This window comes from Sinohyriopsis cumingii, chromosome 9, assembly GCF_028554795.1.
Source record: "Sinohyriopsis cumingii isolate HCF-2022 chromosome 9, ASM2855479v2, whole genome shotgun sequence".
NCBI lineage: Eukaryota > Metazoa > Mollusca > Bivalvia > Unionida > Unionidae > Sinohyriopsis > Sinohyriopsis cumingii.
Genome location: NC_142969.1, coordinates 90703958 through 90726366, shown reverse-complemented (window position 1 = coordinate 90726366; position 22409 = coordinate 90703958). Strand labels below are relative to the sequence as shown.

The 22409-nt window shown below is 36.1% G+C and overlaps 1 protein-coding gene across 3 annotated transcripts in view; it reads left to right on the top strand.

Moving 5' to 3' along the window:
• LOC149792226 (uncharacterized) overlaps window positions 1–12711 on the top strand; it is a 79707-nt gene extending 66996 nt beyond the window's left edge. For 2 of the 3 annotated variants that reach the window (XM_089970761.1, XM_089970760.1), the window contains exons 2-3: window positions 6995–7294; window positions 9971–12711. In XM_089970761.1, the coding sequence (XP_089826887.1) occupies window positions 6995–7294; window positions 9971–10359 (689 nt within the window). In that variant the 3' untranslated portion in view covers window positions 10360–12711. The remainder of the gene's footprint in view (window positions 1–6994; window positions 7295–9970) is intronic. The other variant, XM_089970762.1, reaches the window with a different exon arrangement.
• The last annotated feature ends 9698 nt before the right edge of the window (window positions 12712–22409 follow it).

Genomic DNA, 22409 nt, shown 5'->3' with positions numbered 1-22409 from the left:
GACAATGAAGAACAGAGAATTGAAACATTTTACGTTATCCCTATTCCTATTAAAATTGTTACATTGATTAATCTTGAATGGCCCATATATGCGCTACCAATATTTATGAACAATGTCAAAAAAGGATAAAGTCCTATGCATGTAGCAGCGTTTTGAAACACATCAACACAATAGAGGCTATGTGATGCCAACTGTAAGTACAGTTCGAAAACATGAAGAATCGCACAAATAAAGTGGGAATATAAACCCTTTCGAATTAAGGTAAACATGAAGTACACCAAGAAAAATAAATGAAACGCAGTTGTGTTAATTTAAGACAAATAATATAATAACACGTATTAAGTTCGCAAATCATACCGTTAAAAACCCAATTCCCTCAAAATGTCCAGTATTTATTTGTATTGGGTGCTAGATCATCATACAATTTCTTCATGCATTTGACATGGCACTATTTATGATGTGTCGGAGGGTGGAGGTTGACACACTCGATATGAATGTTTTACACTGTCATCAGACATTCACATGATTTGCACTCTGATCCAAGTTAACTCTTCAGAAGTAGCTACGCATGAGTCAGGTGTATATGTCCGATACGCGATCGGCATAATGCCACGTTATCTCTGGGAAATAGTTCTATAAGAGATATCCAACTCTGTAAATGGAATGTTTTATACTAAAATTCATTGCAGGGTTGTTTTAATTCCTCTATCTGCTCTTTTATCGCCCACTATGTCAATGTGACTTGGCAGCCACCAATACGTAATGCATTTCCAAGATCGTACGATGATACAACATTTCTGTAATATCTGTGATACTAATGGATTGTCAGATTTGAGATTGTGCAAAACTTTCAATGTAGAAAAAGAATCCAAAAAGATGATGAATTTTTTTTGGAGATGTTTCAGTTTAGGTCAAAGCTTTTCAGTATGGCTTTAATTTCTGCTGTATATTTAAAGCTTTTTCAAATAACGAGATTGTGCCTTGGGGTATTGCAGTGGCGGGTTCAACTTTGTCTCCATCTTTAATGTGTGTACAGGGACATATAGCTACAATCGGAGTTTGATTTCACTGAATTTATTCTGAAAGAAGAGACCATTATTTTAGTACTTTTTGCGTTCGCAGAGATAAAATATAACTGTTCAGATTATTGATAACGTATCTGGTGATTTTGGAATTTTGCAATATATTCAATATTGATGTTTGGAATACATAATTTTGCATCATTTCCAACATCGATTTTGTTGTGAGGACGAACTGATATCCTAGAAGGTGGAATAAAGTTTGGATTCTGGGCGACAACTGTTCGATATTTGGGACTAAAGTCTACGTCATATGCGGCTATAGATGGACATATTTGGCAGTGCATTAAGAGCTATAACAGGCAAATGATTATGGTCATGCTATAGTGTCACGGATTTGGTCAACTGTAGGTTGACACAGGATAGCTTCTGGTCCTGCTAAAGTGTCATGGACTTGGTCAAACGTTGACACAGTATATCATCTGATTCTGCTAAAGTGTCATGGAGTCCGTTAAAAGAGTCTTCGAACTCTAAGAGCTAAAGGTGGGTTGTCCGTTTCAGCATCAGCAGATTTGAAATTTAGCGGAACCTTTCGTGTTTTTCACACGACAGAATTTACAGAAAAATTATCTTGCGAGGAGTTTTTGAGAAAGTCTTGGCCAATGTATTTGATATTTCTGGTACGAACGTGACCATTTCCCAAATTTCTTTCAGTGTTTGAAACACCTACTTTTACCTTTGCTCTAAGTTTTCGTAGCATATTCCGTTTGACTTTATAGAGGAACGAAATATAGTATGTCAAAGTTTTCCTCTTGCTCTCTCTAGTAGAACGACGAACGTTCAGCTCGATATGCATGATATCTATTCATATGTTCAGTTCGTGGATTGTCAATGAGATGTTTAAGAACCTTTTCCGGTTCCCTGATAGCGTATTTGCACGCGTCATCAAACCATGGATTATTTAAAAGTTAATAAGCAGCCGAAGTTTTGTAATATATACTCAGCAACATCCCGGAGTATCTTTGTAAATATTGTTACGAATCTACGTCTTAAATTATGAATGATACAGAAAGTTTAACCAGCAAGTTTAAGTAATGTCGAAAAGCAATTTATTTCTCTACAATATAAAGTGAAAATTCAAGAGAAACTAACAGTATTATGAATGAAATCCTTAAAAAATAATCATAAACGTCCTATCACAAGTAAAAGAAAATAGCATGTTCCGAATGAATTTAAGTAGTCTTGAATGTCATGATATAACACAACTCTAGAATGCCTTTGAGCGAGTTTATCAATAGTTCAAAGTAATGTTTATAAACCTAAATATGAATGAGCACTTATGAATGAGCACTTTATTAATTCCAATGAATAATTTAAACAAATATTTTTTCGAATGACATTTGAACACGAATGTAAATTCTGAACATAAACGGATTCTCTCAGGCTGGCAAAAAACAGGAATGCATTATTTATTAAATTCATATTTATAAACAGTGTTACTTGACATAGACGTGAATCGTTCAAACGTAAAAGTCTAGTCTAATTGTAAACAAGACTGGGCCTAGAATGTTCTGAACTCGAATACTTTGTAAGCATTCTATTTACAACTTAGTCATAGTCGAAAGATAGCTATGTAAACATTCTGTTGACAACTTACAATCGTGAACAAAAATTAAGCATGCAAAATAAATTAAATATACATTACAATATGAATATTGGATCCACTACTTTCTGAGAAAGATCAGCAGTCAAATTGGACACGCAGAAGGACTGAAAAGTTTGCACTCTCTCTTTTAAAAAATAAAATTCCATCTATACTTTGAGATTACGGTGTATTACTTTTCAACAATATGCAACGTGGTCAATACCACATAGGTTGTCATCAACTCACCAAGGGAAGTCAAGCAAAATAGATGTAGTGTAGATAGTCAGATATAAGGACGAGTATTGATCTGTGGCAAGACACATGTGGCCATACAACTTAGCTTTAAAAAGGCAAAGATTGTGCTTTGAAACAAAGTCTCCAATTATCTACTCTGGCTCTTGATATCTTTACAGGCCCGATGTGAATGGTGGCCGTTAAAGTCGTCAAGTAAAGGATAGGTTTGCACAAATTTTAAATAAGATTGTTGATATAATATTGATTGATTTGAGCGCTTGGAGGGATATATAATCAGCAAAGTGTAAGAGTTTTGTCTAAGGGTGTTCGCCTGTAGAGCAGAATTAAGATTCATTTGGCTGTGAAGAGTTTTATTATTTATGATAATGGACGCTTTTCCAGTAGCCTTATCAGTATTTATTGGAAAGTTCTTGTCCGGTGTGGAATTTGTTTTCTTTGAAACAGACACTTATTGGATCGTATGCTCTGTGTAGAAGATTAATTTCAGGAATATTCGCCTTTAAACCTCGGCAGTACTGTTTTTCATAACGGTGTTAGACATTTAATGAAGTAGTGGAAGTAAGGTATACGTGGTCTCTCCAGATCTATTATCTCTCGACATATAAATTTATTAAAGCGTTTGAAAGGATCCTCAAGCCTTTTGGGAAATATAGTAGGTTCTTTAATCCTCTCTTTATTTAGTTTGAAGCATACATTTTTCAGCGGCGCCAGCCATCTGCTGCTTTTTAGTTAACCGGCTCTAATCGGATTCTCGGTGGTAGAGAGAGCTTGGGATCTTATGTGATGCAATGATTATTTTACCACAGGGCCCAATGTTTACTACTCTTTTCTTAGGCTGGTTTCTTAATTGCTACGCTGTCACGCTAATTCTTTTAGTTACCTTCTTCGCTTTACATTTGGATGGCAGCTAACGCGGTTTGTTTTTGAGTCAAAACGGTGAAATTGCTTTAACTTTCTGGCCGTGTAATTGCTGTCTGGATACGGGCATTATTTTTGGCAGATTTGTTCTCCACCTTAACTGCGCTGGCGAATGAATTTCATTCTCGAGTCTCCACTTAGGGCAACCACTGGAGTACTAGACAGTAACTGGTAATTTACACCAAATATTTTTGTCTGAATAGGACAGCCTTCTTTAAATTCTTACCCTCTACTGGTCAGACTGGTTTCATCTTGCAGTCATCCTTGTGGAGGTCATATGTCTGGAGATCGGAATACCACAAAAGATTACGAATGAAAGGGTCGACTGGGATATTAAAAAATCCGGCTTTGATTGATGTAGAGAAAGTGACCTCGTTGTAAACGAGTAACTTGCCATGGTAGCAAATATTGACTCATTTCCCTTGAGAGACGTCCTGAGAGCTGTGATATTTGAGGATATCAGCCTTACTGTCGTCACCAAATACCTCCTGACCAGCTGAGATATTTGTGTTGACATATCTTAATCGGTAACCCGACAAACCGCTTGAGCGATGCTGATTGTTAATGCTGGTGTTCCAAGTACTCTATAAGTAGTTGACCCGAACTGAGCTTTTTACATTTCTTGGCTCTCCATCAAGGATCAAATGTGTTTTAACTGTTATAAAAGCGACAGATTGATTAATATTTAGTTATTATGGCTGGATTCAATGAAAATATTCTTAGCCGATTTCCCTGACCCGGACGAATGTTCTCATCAGATACGCTGTTTTAATTATTTCTGGTCCTTTTGAAAAGGGTTTCACACTACTGGTTGAAGTTGTAGTTGGCTTTTCCATAGCATAAGATCACAAGAATGATTCTATTATTTTCATTCATAAAAGGGTTTTTTCATCGTGAATGATAAAATTATGTCTAATTTATTCAATATGAAGCTCTGATGTTTGTGTTGTCGTCGTGTCTATTATTATTTCCATGGTGAAAGCAACACTTTCGATTCTGCAAGATGACTCCGTAACCATTCAGCTTATCTATACGAAACTTAGAACGCATATTAAACTAGTGATCAGTACATGGCTTTTGCCTCTGCCAATACTTAATATGACGCTTTGTTTATATTTTGTCCGTTTGTCTGTCTATCCCTCCAAACTTTCATTTTCGGGGTAAACTTTTAAACCCGTTTAACGTGTCCTTACATAAAGTTAAATAGTGGTGCAAATATGCCCTTTGCAGTTCACGTTTATTCCGTTTCAATATTTTAAACGTATTCATACTTTTGTCTGTTCATCAGTCCATCCTTTATTCTGGCATTAATACTGGAACAAACTCCAGAATCATTCGAAACAACTATAAAACTTTATGAGGTTATTAGACACGTGATCTTAATCTGTCTTTTTCATTACTAATTCTTCAATAGCAGTAAGTTTGTTTTAGGCCTTTGCTTATCGGTCTAACATAAACTATGAAACATGTACATCTCTTGTTTAGGCCTTTGTTAACAGGTCTAACATATTCCTAAGAAACATGTGTACAGCCCTTGTTTTAGGCCTTTGTTAATAGGTCTAACGTAGGTCTAACGTATACCTATGAAACATGTGTACAGCCCTTGTTTTAGGCCTTTGTTAATAGGTCTAACGTAGGTCTAACGTATACCTATGAAACATGTGTACAACCCTGGTTTTAGGCCTTTGTTAATAGGTCTAACGTATACCTATGAAACATGTGTACAGCCCTTGTTTTAGGCCTTTGTTAATAGGTCTAACGTAGGTCTAACGTATACCTATGAAACATGTGTACAGCCCTTGTTTTAGGCCTTTGTTAATAGGTCTAACATATTCCTATGAAACATGTGTACAGCCCTTGTTTTAGGCCTTTGTTAACAGGTCTAACATACTCCTATGAAACATATGTACAGCTCAGATTCGTGTTAGAGACATGCCTTCTGTTGGAATTCTTCCTCTTCAACATTTTCATTGTTTTTAATAATCTGTCCATCCAACTATATATTATTCATACTTTCCTCTCGAAGCATGACGCTATTGGCTGTGCGAAGAATATAGATGACTTCGTCTCTTGCTTGTTTATCTTTAGACAAGTACTTAACTTTTTTATACATTAGACACCATCAGTCCACTAGTGTCTTACACGCATGCCTCGCTATTGGAAATAGCTTGCACTGTAAAGAAAGAACGTCTTTTATCGTCTCTATCAGCTGTGAAATGCTTAAATCTAAACCAGAAAGTGTTCATTTTGGCACAGAAGCGTCAGTAGCATTGGATCTTATGGCTAAAGAGCTGGCACTTTGCCCGTACGATATATAAATATAGCTACCAGCTGCAGGGTGCATGGAAGAGAATAATCACAATGCATCAGTCTTTTATTTCATGCTTCGAGGCCGATCTCATTCTGTTTGTGTCGATTTTAGCCAAATATCGGAAATAGCAGCCCACATTTATGTAGTAACCTCATTATCTTGATTTAAAGCATTTCCATTGACGCTACCTCGAAAATGTTGTTACAAGTCGATGTCTTAAAATATGTAGCAGAAAGAAAGTGTAACCAACCATTTAAGTAAAACCAGCAAGCCATTTGAATATCTATAATACAAATGAAAATTCAAACTATACTGTGAATTAAGTTCCAAATAATCCAACATGTCATATCACATGTCCAAAATTTAGAATGTTCCGAATTAATTCTAGTAGTCATTGATGTCCTGGTATAACAAAATGACGCAGTCCAGAATGTCATTGAATGAGTTCACGAAAATCCAAAACAAATGTATTAATCCCACATCCAATGAATACTTTAATAATTCCAATGAATATTTGAAATAACACAACTGTATAGTCCGATCACAGATGGATCCAAAAGCTGACTGAACAGGAATGAATTATATACATTTTCACTTGACCTATAACGTAGTAAAATGTGAGCATCTAATGGAAAACTCCAATCTAATCTTAAACAAGACGTCTTGAATTAAAATGCTTTATAAACATTCTGTTTGCAACTTACAATCATGGACAAAAGTTAAACACACAATATAAACTAAAATACATAACAATTTAAATACCAAGAACCTCGTAGTAAAATGATAAGTTATATAGATCGGTAATTTAAAAAGTTCATGTCATATGATATCTTCTTCTGGTTTCAGATCCTCATCCATTTGTGGATTATGCCGTATTCTGCAGTAGATTGGGAAGCAGCAATGCTGTTAACCATATGGCCGAAAGTCGCACTGAAGATCATTTACATGAAAATCAATCTACGGACGTTCACACTGATGACGATGACACCGTAGAATCGCTACCGGGGGACAACCACATTCCAATCCAACACAATTCCCTATTACGTAAGAATTCCAGGCAACGTCATGGCAGCACCAGGCTAACCAGTGGCAACTCTTCACAGAGGAATAGTTTACAGGTGAAATCGCGACAGGAACAAGGTACATGTATGTGTCTGTTTGTTTATGCATCATCACATTGGTTTGCCTAGCCTAACTGTGCTTTCTGTTAAACAAGTGCACATAAGCAAACAAATATGGAGAATGCGCAGATTCTTGGTATATACAAAAATATTTTGCTTACTTAAATTCCTTCTGCAAATAATATTACGGGCTGGAATGAAGTTCTCGAAATAATGTTGAATGATGTGTCGCTTTTTACTTACATCTATGACCGTCACATATTTTCGCACGAATAATAACGCAAAGTAGGCACTATAGGTACAACACCACAAGTATCAGTACGAATACTAACGGCAAAGTAGGGACTATAGGTACAACACCACAAGTATCAGTACGGATAATAACGGCAAAGTAGGCACTATAGGTACAACACCACAAGTATCAGTACGGATACTAACGGCAAAGTAGGGACTATAGGTACAACACCACTAGTATCAGTACGGATACTAACGGCAAAGTAGGGACTATAGGTACAACACCACAAGTATCAGTATGGATACTAACGGCAAAGTAGGGACTATAGGTACAACACCACAAGTATCAGTACGGATACTAACGGCATAGTAGGGACTATAGGTACAACACCACAAGTATCAGTACGGATAATAACGGCAAAGTAGGCACTATAGGTACAACACCACTAGTATCAGTACTGATACTAACGGCAAAGTAGCGACTATAGGTACAGCACCACAAGTATCAGTATGGATACTAACGGCATAGTAGGGACTATAGGTACAACACCACAAGTATCAGTATGGATACTAACGGCACAGTAGCGACTATAGGTACAACACCACAAGTATCAGTATGGATACTAAAATCATAGTAGGGACTATAGGTACAACACCACAAGTATCAGTATGGATACTAACGGCATAGTAGGGACTATAGGTACAACACCACAAGTATCGTACGGATACTAACAGTAAAGTATGGACTATTGGTATTAACACTGCATATTCCAGTACAGATGCTAAAGAAAGCTTGCCTTTAGCTTCTCGTGGGTCGGTGGTTCTTTCCGGGGTTTTCCCGGTTCTTCCTCCACCATTAATACTGGCCGCCATGTATAGCATATCTTGTGCTGAAAAATGGCGTTAAGCCCTATAACAACAACAACAACAGATGCTAAAGGCCAAGTATGTAAATAGGTATAACACTTTCTTTGCTATGTGTAAATATTTTCTAGATCACCAGGGCAACTTTTAACCATCGTATTATTTTGCCGATTGAAACAGCAAACGGTGCAACATTGTTATTTTTACGTAATCGTATACCAGGTAAACAAGTGTTATACCCAATACATATAAAAAGACGTTTTGTATTTATTCTGTAGAGTTTCTTTTTTTTAAAATAAAAATAACAAACTCAAACATCAGGTGTAAATCTCATACACAAGTACCGCTGACGTCTGACAATTGCACACTTTCAAATAATTTAAATCTAAAGTAATCCTATAAAATTATTTCTTTCGGTTGACATGTCTAATATTGCTTGAATGAAAACATAATCTAGATCATTGTCTTTCCATCTATGATCTATTGAAACTGTGTTAAAAATGTATACATTTCTCATCGAGGCCACTGTGTATCGCCCCTCACATAGGTTCAATGCATTTGTAAAGTTTTCTATTTCCATGTAAAGAACAGTTGTCAAGAGATTTGATAAATGCATTTTAGGATTTCACGATTCCAAAACTAAGAACTCGTTCATATTCATCTGGTATATAATTGTGAACATATGCCATGTTTATGAACAGGTGAACATATAACATGCATATTGCTGCTAATTTGAATCCATAAGTATGTAGCTGTTCTATATACCAGTCGATCACATTTAATACCTGGTAAATTCTATTTTTTCGCAATGAGAGAGCAAGGATTCATTCAGCACAATAAACTTGTGCTATCTCAGTTTTTCGATATCGAAAATGAATGCGTGTGTAATTCAGACTGACTAAAAATATCATGGTTTCTTGGAGGCGCTTTGCAAAACCACATATGTCTGGTTACGTGTTGTTTTAAATGCTCTGGCAATAAAATGCAAAATTAAATATTATCTGCTAGACCTATGTGGATATGTGAGAAAGCTTGCCAGTAGATTTCCGTGGGTAGGAGGCTCTCCTGGAGTTTTCCCGGGGTCTTCCTACATCCAATTTATTATTATTTCATTATTATTGTAGTAGTAGTATCAGTGTGTGTGTGTGTGTGTGTGTGTGTGTGTGTGTGTGTGTGTGTGGTGTAGCTTGACAAATGTTTCAGTCGTATCGCTACGATGTCTGCATTGTGGCAGTTTATAGTGATGTCTAGCACTGGGGCATGATGCTGCAGACATGTAGAATCATTTATCTTGTCACATTATCTTGACACCAGACGAACTAGTCCTAACACTAACCTAATATTGCTAAGCACCAATCGAGGCAGCTAGTAAATACCATTTTTATAAATCTTTTGTGTGACTCGGCCGTGGTTCTAATCCGCAGCCTCTCGCATCCAAGGCGGATACTCTAACCACTTAGACTACCGGAGCGGTAAATATTATTATCATCTTGCTTGTTAAATTCTCCCATTTTTGTCAGAATATAACGAAATGAAGTGTTTTCTTTCGACATAAGTTTTAATATACGGCAGATATATTAATATATTATCTCGATTTTTGTAGGTTTGTACGATGAATTAGAATACATCATTCGCAATGACGTCAAAGCGTTACCAAGGACACCCGTCAGCAAAGACAGTGTATATTTCCTGTCAGCTTTTTGCACAGATGGCCACGTCGACAGATTGGAAAGAACATGGAAAACTTGGAGTGGAGCGGATTTTATTTTGTGGAAGTGTCCCCTTCCCTTGAATCTTAGAAGAATTACATTCCTAAAGACCACCCACCCATCCGACTCATTTACTTTCGTTGTATTGTGTGAATGTGAGGAAGGACTGAACCATAATTTTATGGCAAAGGAGTTTCTCGACAGGCTGAAATACAGACTATGCGGACTTGTAGGGCTTTACCAAGTGGAAAGGTATTACATTGCATCAAAAACTAAGAGGTAGCAAGTTTTAGTATCGTAAATTGTCCTTTATCCTGTTTCTTACCATTTCCAAATAATCGTAAGAACAGTATTCTACTGTGCGACGTTTACAATCCAGATGATGAAATCTTCATTTCTAAAACTGTATCTACAGAGAGAGAGAGAGAGAGAGAGAGAGAGAGAGTATGCACCTTTCACTTGATTCGTATGTGACATTACACTGATATTACATTGTTTTGTTTTATAAAAATTGAAATTGTACCTGTTTGAGGCAACTTCGATAATATTTACATTTCACCTCCATTTTATATCTTATAGTCCCATGGTACCACTGTTAAGGTTATGGTATCCCGAAACATGTTCCAAAATGTGTGGTGTTATCAAGATTAAAAGATAAAAATATGCACGATTCACAATGTTCATGTTTATTAACAGTATTCATTGTAACACTTGCATTTTTTAAACATGCGTTATTGCGTATGAAGGTGAGAAATTTCAATTCATTATGTAAATCCAAGTAATCAGTCAATCAATGTAAATCGTCTTATTTCGAATTTTATGAGATGTATAAGTAATAATGATGACAAAACTTTGTTATTACGATAGGTACACTCTCTTACGTGGTATTAGTTTGAGTTTTGTATAGGCATCATTGTTGTCATTGACAAGTATGATTTTTTACATTCGTGTTATAACTCTAGTATAGTTTAATATTGCGTCATATTTTGTACAATACGTTCATACTGTTTCACGTCTTTGAAGTACATGTATATTTATATTCGATGAACGGATGTCGGATCGGTACAATCAGCAGTGCAAACTATTTCGAAGGTCACTCAAATGGCCTTACAGACTATAAACATGGCTGCTACAGATTGTTAATACAAAATTAAGGAAGCTGTACTATGTGTTTTGTGTATGGCACTCTTCACTAGACAGATTTCAAACAATATTTGAAATTATTTGTATGTTTTAGCTACACTGGATCACATGAATGGCACTATTTGAAGTATATCGGGAACTATGCATTAATTTATATATATATGCTAACCATCGAATCTGAGCGATGCAGATATACATTTTTATAGTCTAAGAATATAATCATTAGATATGTACAGTGCATGTGTATTTCCATTCATTTATATCCAAGTTACAAAAATGTAAATGTAATAATTTGCAATGCTAGAAGTCTATAAGCACTTGACATAAATGTTTCGAGTAAAATATATGAATATATACTCTGCCAGAACAAGGTACATTAAAGACAAATATGTAAAGTTTGTCAAGAAATGTTTCACCAGTTGAACTTGATTATTGAAACCACATAATGGCTTATTCCTTATTATATACTGTGTTTGACCATTTGCCCTACTAGAATATGTTTTTATTTCTCTTGCTACCAATCATGGCATCACTTTGATATAATTCCCTTGCAAAAAAAACAAAAAACATTGTTTGAGACTAATATGACGCTACCATAGCTGCTAAAGCATTTTGTAACTTTAACTCATAATTGTTTTGTTCATATTTTTTTCGAAAGACGGGTTTTAAATTCTTAGCGATGCAAAATTGAGTCACAAGTATTAAAACGTAATAGTACTGTAGGTACATTATATATCCCTATATTATTATATGATAATGATTGTTAATTGACGAATCTCAAATTCAGCGTCATCTGTCAGTCATATCCCACTAAACTCCACCTGCCTAGCACCAACTGTCATTCAATCCCCAGTAAGCTCGACCTACCTAACATCAACTGTAGGTCAAGACTAACCAGTCTCCACCTACTTAACATCAACTGTCAGTCAGGCCCCACCACTCTCCTCCTACCTAACACCAACTGTCCATCAATCCCCACCAATCTTCACCTACCTAAACCCTACCAATCTCCACGAACCAAACACCAACTGTCAATCTAGTCCCACCAATCTCCACGTACCAAACACCAACTGTCAGACAAACCCTATCAGTCTTCGCCCACCACCAGCGATCAGTCGATCATTGTGTATTCCATGATACAATGTCCTCTCTCAAGCCAGTCTATGCTTGATATATTATGAAATAAAAACGTCTATGGTACTAAGCATTTCTAAATATACAGCGGCCAGGTCAACTGATGGTCAGTCACACTGGCCAGATGTATAGTATTACACGTACAAATTTAAACTCTACTTACTTCGCAATCGTTTGTCCATTTCTATTATAGTTGTCAAATGTTCAAGCAAATTTTATGATTATCAGACAATGTTGTACTAATTAGCAGGTATGGATGTCTCTCATTCGGGGATTCGTCAATTATCATTCATAGTCTCATAAAATATGTCATCTATAAATCAAAATCATGTTACTCAATTAAACGTTATCGAATCAAGATGGTGTTAATCTTTCTTTATCTTCCTCTGATCAGTGCAATAGTGACCAAATTAAACGCTATCGTAAGCCACTTCAAAATTATATGCATTCTGTAAAAACAAGGTCTCAACATGTCTTCTAGATACATAATGGGTGAAGTTAAATTCATTTGGCTTTACTTTAGTTCGTAAGGTCACGCTCTAGAGGTGGTATCCCAGATTTTGTCGCATATATCTTTCCTAAGACTTATATATATATATATATATATATATATATATATATATATATATATATATATATATATATATATATATACACAAACACACACACATGTATATATATATATATATATATATATATATATATATATATATATATATATATATATATATATATATATCATTAGTAGTGGTATATCAGTTAGCTTTATAACATCACTTTAAAGGAGACCAGAAGCCAATGGAAATATAGCATAATAATAAAAGTACTGTAGCAGAAAACCTTATTCTGAAGTATCATCTGCGGCCGTAATGCCAATATTAAAATATTGGCCTATCTTCTAGGAGCTGAATGTCCGTGACCTCGTATGCAAAATTTCCGCACCTATTCGGTTACTTTCGGGATGTGACGTCATAGTAGCGACTCCAGCAGCCCAAATGGGAGTTGCCAGAGTAAAAGACAATACCGTTTTGCGTTGCTTACTGGTGTAATAGAACATTAAGAAAAGCCTGTGGACAAAATTTTTTTTCTTTTCCGAAAGATAAAGGCATAATGAAAGAATGGATAAATTATTACAAACAAGTCGATTTCAAAGCAACACCATACAGCACTCTGTGCTCGTTACATTTCTCAAAGGACTGTTACGAGAGGGATTCTGAAAAAATGGCAGCTCAAGGATACCCAAATGCTAGGCCTAGACTAAAAGTTGGCGCTGTTCCAGACATAACGTTGAATATTTTAAATCCTGGGAAAAGTGTTAAACGTGCGAGTTACGAAAATAGGCAGAAGGCCGAGTAAGTGACCACAAAATGCAACAATCAATTCACAGATCTTTTATCTACACCAGCAGTGCTAAAAATAAATCTGATAGCCCGACACCCTGGGCCCCTCTGGTTTAAGTTCCGACCCATCCTGTATTCAAAGTGAGGTGTCCGTCAGGCTTTTCGAAACAAAAATTGTTTGCCTGAGGAAACTTTGATCGCCCGGGTGAAATGAGTAATTGTATTTTCAAGATGTTGACATACATGCCTTAACACGGCACAATCTAAATCAAATCACTACTGTCCAAGGTGAAATTTAGATTTGATTTTAATCAAATGGAGGCTTTGCCAAAAGTAAGATTCTAAACCTGTCGTGTTTCGAGAAAACACAATTTTCAGTAATCTTATAAAAATTACAAATTTTAAAAAAAATCATTGTATACATGAAGTATGTATAAACGGTAATCTGTAATGATTGGAACTGACATAAAACTATTCCTTGGGCAGTTTAAATAGCAGCGATTAAATGAAAAGAGGTCAAAGTTTCACATTAAATGGCTGACAATAGACACGGGGGGGGGAGACTATTGACCCAACCCCCAACCCCTTGCCCCAATGTGCGAGCGCCATGGGACGTACCTTTTCTCCATGTGATATGCCTTATTATTCCCCCAGGACAAGCCCATTTTGCATATTCTGGTCAGCTCTGGCTAAATTGCAAAATAGCTAAAGTTTTGATTTAAGTACGCAAACAATAAAGCCGGTGTGATTAATGAACATACTCCTTATCCTTGCATTGATTTTGTGAAAAGGACTGCCCTTCGGACATACTTCAAAGAAACCATGTTCGACAGTGTGTGTATGTGTAAGCACCAGCAATTGCTTGACAAATAAACGATGCCTATTTTGTTGTTACTTACGATGCCATGGACTTTAGGTTTAAGTCTTAATGCATGTAACACTGTTTGCTGAACAAAATATTTATTCAGAATTAGTTCTTTAGGGCCACATATACTGCATGGTATATTTTGTTTTATTCCTTGTAATTTAATCATGGTTATTAAACTTTACATATACGGTAGAGGAATGTCAGGTGTTAACTGGCCGAGTTTCTTTGGCGGAAATGGAGATGCGATTTTGTTTGCAGAGAAAATTTCAAAGTGATCATTCATTTAAGCTAATTGGTGACTATTTTATTCTTTTAATTTTTGTATACTATAGTACTGTTGTAGTTGTTTAAAAACATCTGAAATTTACTTGAATAATGTTTAATTTTCACGTTCTATTTACTGAAGAAGAAAAAAAAAAGAAACAAAACTGTTGTGTGATATTAATTATTTCGTCCAGTGCCGGATTTAGACGTGTGTGCGTGTGATTTGAATTTTTAACGTAGCTTTAACAATTTTTAAGTCATATCACTACGATGTCATGTCTGCAGTGTGGCAGTTTAGACTGTGGATTGCATACGCTAAATCTATTTATAAATGTTTTGGGGTTGGGTTTTTTTCTTCTGACAAATGAAAATTGACAGACATAATGTAATAATCGGGACATCGCTGCGAAAAATTTAGAGATATTACGAGATCGGGATGTAGATGAGGAAATACCCCCAAAATCGGGAGGTTTTTCTCCTGGCTTGAGAGTTGACAGGTATGAACTGTCCGGGCTTGTGGAATTTCAGTCAGGGCTTGAGTTTATTTAAGTCACCAGCCCGGGGCCTGTGCCTAAAACATTTCTTTTAGCACTGACCAGTACAGTACATAAACTATTATATCAGACTGCAGATTCAAGTTTTGAATGTGCAACCCAAATGTGGTCTCCTTCCGTCTGCCTCGCTCGCCAATGTTTATGTTTGTATTCGAGGACTGGCTAGTATTGCGTCACGGTACCACGTGATCTGTCGTCTCATCAAAACTCGGAAAAACTCGGCAATTTACGGAATCTTGGTATCTTCCGTGCAATAAAATCACTACCCGCTTAAGATATTTAATTTACAAACATGACAGTCGAATTAAAATCTGTAAAGAATTACATACGTAAAAGGAAACTTTTGATTTCTAGTCTCCTTTAAATGCCCTGTTAATTTTAATGTATGTGGTATATATATATATATATATATATATATATATATATATATATATATATATATATATATATATATATATATATATATATATATATATAGTTACAAGCCAGTTCTCTTTACTTGACCGAGCGGTTGGCAAACCCTGGCGCGATTCTCGCTAGAAGTCATAAGTTTATCCCAATTTTTCAAAGACTTCCATACAACTTCAGTTGTAAATTAGAAACCCCGACGTGTCCATTCTAATTATAACTTTTACCCCAATCACATAAATATACACATATCCCACGGCTGCCACCAGAAATGTTATTGTTACAAGCCAGGGGTCTTTACTTGACCGAGCAGTTGGCAAACCCTGGCGCGTTTCTCGCTAGAAGTCATAAGTTTACCCCAACTTTCCAAAACTTCCATACAACTTCAGTTGTAAATTAGAAAGCCCAACTTGTCTATTCTATACCTAAATTTTACTCTAATTAATACAAGACCACAGGTAAAACAACCTACCAAGCATCTATCAACAGCACTTCGGCATGTTTTATCTTACCAGGTTTCCGTACCGTCAGCCGTTCACGCCTTAGAAAACATACAAGTATCCCCTAACACTGGGAACTGTTCTAACTCCGCCACCTTAGGCCAGTCAATGTATGCTTTCCAGGCACATTTCGCCAATATAACTGCACCACATTTGCCCTCATGGCAACATAAACGGTATCTGCCTAGTCCCTTCTTTCTTATTCCTTTGTGTAATTTACAGGTTTCCTACCGTAAATACTGCCACTGCAGTCACACCACTAATGTACACCACTAGATTTTAATATGGACTATCTTACTACAGGGACATTCATTCAGTTTTGGCCTGAATTCACTACTAGTGAACCATGTCATCATGGAAACTTACTAACACATCACTCCGTGATGTCTGCGCCTAGTAATTGGCCAATTATTTCGGTCTAAGGACATTTCCATTGCGCCGAATTCCAATAATCACACAAGTGACCACACAAATCTAAGAATTCCTTAAAACGGAGCGTTATAGCCAAATGCGCATACTCCAACTTTATTACATATATTTATATACAGATTTATATTAACAAGAATTGTGATAACTATCCTATGTTTGAAAGTTGCTTTGATAAATTCGATCTTTTGTCACCACCACCAGCAGTGTAATGCATCCTAAAAAGAAGCTGGGGTAACCATATTTTGTACCTTCGTCGGAAATGTTCATACGAGAAGGCTTGAAAAAACGTTTGAAGAGCGAAGAGTAGGAACTACAATGTTTGGAACCACAGTTCTGATGTTGGTGTGTTTTGAAAAGAATTTGAGCGAGTAATTCTAGGTCGGAATTACGAAACGAATCCTAAAGTACATAGGGATGTTCTCGTCATATCAAGCATATGCGAGGAGACAAGCATAAGTAAATTTGGAAATTGTTTTAAGCGCTATCGTACTTGCTTACGATTTGAATTCAGTTCGTGAATCATATATTTGGCAAGTCCAGCGGAAAGTGCTCTAAACGACGCAAATGTTGCCTTTATTTGGTCTCACGGGAGGAAAATACCAAACACGGAAACTAACAGCCTTGTCCAGATACAACAAACTCTGTCAGACATGGTTTCTTAGGATTCCTTGCCTTATTTGCGATGGAATAAGTTTCCATGAACCAAAAGAGAAAGGATCAACCATTTATCTGCACTCTAACAGAAGGCACGCAAAGGAAACATATCTTTATGAAGTCTGCATCTTGACTACAGATAATTCTACCTAATTTTGCAATGTATTCCAGGCAAGAAGCAGTGTTAATATTCAGATCAAGCTAATTGAATAATTCAACTAGACCTTTTATTTTCTGCTCTCTTGCAAATTCCTTTGTGCTGACAGCGATTTCCTTATCGATTGGCAATATCATAAGTCTAATACAAAATGCATGTTACTTAGATAAGCTAATAAATTGAATTAGAGATAGTAGTTACTGAGCATAACGTCATCCATCTGATGATGTCGTTAAACGTTAGATAGGTTATATGAACTAACGTGACTTGTCAAAGTGCCCATGTCTAGTGTGCTTTTTTGTTGTTTTTTCCCCCCACCTAGACAGCGACGTCCGCGAGAGAAATGGGCATGTACACTCTCAATAGACTAAGCATCAAGAATAGCCATATTTTATGAAAGTTATAATCTAGACTTGTAGAAGTTTCACTGAAGCATCAATACTCAATATTCGTTTAGATATCAGTTGTACTAGCTTATAAGGCGAGTCCAACTGGAAAGTGCACAGACCCAAATCTGTCGTCGCATAATATGCTGGCAGGTCTTGGTCTGTGCCGTTGTATGGAGTAATCAGTAGATCAAACATCATAGACCCTCATCTGCATACGTGTTATGCTACGGCAGATCAGGATCTTTGCTGTTTGCAGTTTGACTCGTCTTATTAGCGAATATAAACGATAAATATTTGTAAATGGAAATCGAAGCTACACGCAGATATAACAGACCAGGCTGGTATTACGTATAAAATCTTTGTTGTTAATGTCTGTTTTGATTAAAATACTCGAACGATACCCCTTCCCCCCGGCTAAGAGTTTTTATTTCAAATCGCTCTAAAACATGACGACTTAAGACAGAAAGTCGAGCACGAATCAGAACAGGGACTTGTACTAGAATTACATTTGAAGAACTGTTTTTTCTTCTGCATTCCCCTGATACCATCTACAGTCAGGGACGTAACTGGGCGCGGGGGCAGCGGGGAGGACAAAAGTTAAAATGACGTACCTGCCTACAGTGACAGTGCATAAAGATTCTAGAGGAATATTAAACCAGTTCTACAAATCTAAGTATCAGTTGAACTGGAGTGGAATGATAATTGATTGATTGATTGATTGATTGATTGATTGATTGATCAATCGATCGATCGATTTATCGATGGATTGATTTAACATTGACACAATATATATTGTTGAATGACGGGACAATGGGAGTAAAGTAATGTGCCAAAAGACACCTCGACATTTGACTCTTGTTGGTCTCAGTCACACGGAATATTGAGTATTTTGACTAAAGACTTAAAGAATATTGAGTATTTTGACTAAAGACTTAAAGAATATTGAGTATTTTACTAAAGACTAAGAGAATGTTGAGTATTTTAAGACTTACAGCAGGGATCTCAAACACGCGGCCCTCCAAGCCGTATCCTGTGGCCCGCAAAATGATTGGCGTCGCAAGGTATCATGAGAGATTACAAAGGTGGTGCGGCCCTTGGACCATCGAAAATGCCCTCATGTAGCCCTAAATGTGGTTTGAGTTTGAGACCCCTGACTTACAGAATGTTGAGTATTTTGACTGAAGACTTACATAATATTTAGTATTTTAGCTAAAAACGTACAGAATGTTGAGTAATTTAACTAAAAACTTATATAACGTTGAGCATTTTGACAAATGACTAACATAATATTTAGTAGTTTGGCTAACAAATTACATAATACTGAGCATTTTTACTAAAGACTTACATAGTATTGTGTATTTTGACTAAAGACTAACATAATGTTGAGTATTTTGGCTAAGACTTACAGAATGTTGATTATTTTGGCTAAAGGTTTACAGAATGTTGAGTATTTTGAATAAAGACTTACAGAATATTGAATATTTTGAATAAAGACTAACATAATATTGAGTATTTTGAATAAAGACTTACAGAATACTGAGTATTTTAACTAAACAATTACATAATGTTGAGTATTTTAACTAAAGGCTCACAAAATATTAAGTTTTTGACTAAAGACTTAAAAATTGTTTAGTATTTTGAGTGAAGACTTATAGAATGTTGAGTATTTTGACTAAAGACTAAAAGGATATTGAGTATTTTGATTAAAGACTTAACATAATGTTGAGTATTTGGTTACAGACTAATAAAATGTTGGATATTTTGGCCATACACTGAGAGGATGTTGAATATTTCGACCAAGGACTTATAGGCTATTGAATATTGTCAAATTTTAAAATGATCTAAGACTTACGGGATGTTGAGTATTTTGGCTAAAGACTTGCAGGTTGTTGAGTATTTTGACTAAAGACGGAAAGAATGTTGAGCATTTTGGCTACTAAAGCTTGTAACGAACCGAAGGCAGAATTTAGCAGAATCAGAGCATGTGGGCCAGACGTCTTACTAGGAGTTACATAATTTTGGATCTCTAAATTGGCTTCAAAGGTATTTAATCCTTGTACAAGCGGGGCTTCTGCCAAAGGCATATTCGGGCCGGATACCCCATAGCGCACCAAGATGGTGTGAAGAAACCTGGACCCGGGGGAGAGAATATCAAACGGTAGGCGTGTCGACTAATTAGGGATGAGAGAAGCTATATATTCCGCTGGGAGGGGCTAATACTTTTGGCTGGAAAATGCTTCATTCTTATTCGTAAATGCAAACAGACTCGAGAGCTGCAATTTCTCGGGGGGGCGGGAGAGACGTATTGTCTAGTAAAGCAGGAAGCTTATGTTGAGGAGGGAATTTTAGCTAAAAGCCACTCCGAAACTTAACTCGTAAAAAGAAGGGAAATGAACTGGGCAAATAATCTTCTCAAAGAGAAGACGGTATCTTGACCGAGTCACTGTGCTTGATTTGAGTAGATAGTTGAATATATTAGAATATTGAATCCTCACGTATAGTTGCATTTATTAGAATATTTAATCGCATCATATTGTTGAATTTATTAAATAATTGAATTATGACATGTACTTAAACATCCATCAGAATGTAAATTGAGCACTGTGCGAAATTAGACGGAGTTGGATTTATGTGCATATGTATTTATATGTATAATTCTGTAATTCTTAGGACGCATGCAATAGGAATGATTACATAATAACGATGGGTAGATACAGTGTATGTTAAAAATTCATCGAGTAATGTTATTCGTGCGTAGAGCGCAAGGCATGAATCCGATAAGTGGAAATTTATATGTACATAGGGCCTGGTAAAATTGTTCGCCCATTAGTCTGATGGAAGGTCCGTGAGAGAGTGGTTAATTTCAAAGAGTAGAGTAGGGAGACAAATGTGTACGTCCCTTATATTTCTTCAGGAAGCTCCCAGGGTGCCGTGAGAGTCGGTGCTGAGATATTCCAGGGTGTACGAAGTGACGACACCGAGAGAATAAGAAGGAAACCGTGGAAACTTCCAGTGTGTACACAAGAGGCACAGTGTATAGAAGGAGAAAGAGGAAGAAAGGAGGAAAGAAGAGAAATTAGATGAATACTTGGAAAAACTCACTGAACAGAGACTCTCTCACAATAGGACAGCAATTTCTATATGACGAAGTAAAGCGTAAAGGGCATTTAGTCAACCCGGCCATTATTGGATTATGATATATTGAGCTGAAGATTTATGTCCATGAAATTCTTGCTTTCATATATTTGATAAAATTTTTATTTATTCAACCTTGAGTTGTTATATGTATTTAGAGACTCGGAACTGCTGACTGGGGCCTCGTGAGTCATTAAATTTTAATGCACACCTTCTGCAGTATTATTTATAATACCGTAGAGGATCAGCATTATTTATATACAGCAGCGGGGTTGTGACAAAGCTAAAGAGTTGCAGAATGTTGAATATTTTGAATACAAAATTTACAGAATGTTGAGTATTTTGACTAAAGAATAACAAAGTGTTGGATATTTTCACATAAGAATTACAGAATGTTTAATATTTTTTACTGAAGACATACAGAATGTTGAATGTTTTGGCTAAAGACTACCGGAATGTTGAATATTTTGGCTAATCACTTTCAGGATGTTGAGTAATTTGACTACAGACTTACAGGATAATGAATATTGTCAAATTTTATAATGAACTAAGACTTATGGGATGTTGAGTCTGTTGGCTAAAGACTAACAGAATGTTGATTATTTTGACTAAAGAATAACAGAGCGTTGGTTATCTTGACTACAGAATTACAGAATGTTGAATACTTTTGCTAAAGACTTACAGAATGTTGAGTGTTTTGGCTAAAGACTTGCAGAATGTTGAATATTTTGGCTAAAGACTTACAGGATGTTGAGTATTTTGGCAATCAAAACTTGTAGTTTATTCACAAGATGCTTGTCATATCTCAAGAAGTATTTTATCTCATACGGAAATTAAAAATATCGTACACTCATCATAACCTACTTTCAGTACGTTTGACGTTTTCAATATAAACAATGCATCTTAGGGCATTATGTTTATTATTATAGAGGTAATACAAACGATTTTTTAAGAAGCAGAATAAAGAAGTGTAGATACGGAAGATCATGACTTTGACATACGTTTTGTAAACAACGTGAAAGCGGAAGACGTTTTCTATTCAAACATTACTCGAAAGAACATTGCAGTAAATTAGCCAATATTACGATGAATTCTTGCCCCCAATATTCTGTATTCTAACGAGATCGATGGTCCAGTTGTTAGGAAAAGAAGGGCATTTCACAGTCACAATGTGATTTTTTTTGTGTGTGTCTAACTTATGACAGTCACTTGGACTTTTCTGTCTTGTTTGTGACAGTCACTTGGACTTTTCTGTCTTGTTTGTGACAGTCACTTGGACCTTTTAGTCTCGTTTCCGACGGATAATTTATTAAATTTCAAAGCTTTTCATTGCCCAACGACTTTTCAGAAATAATACG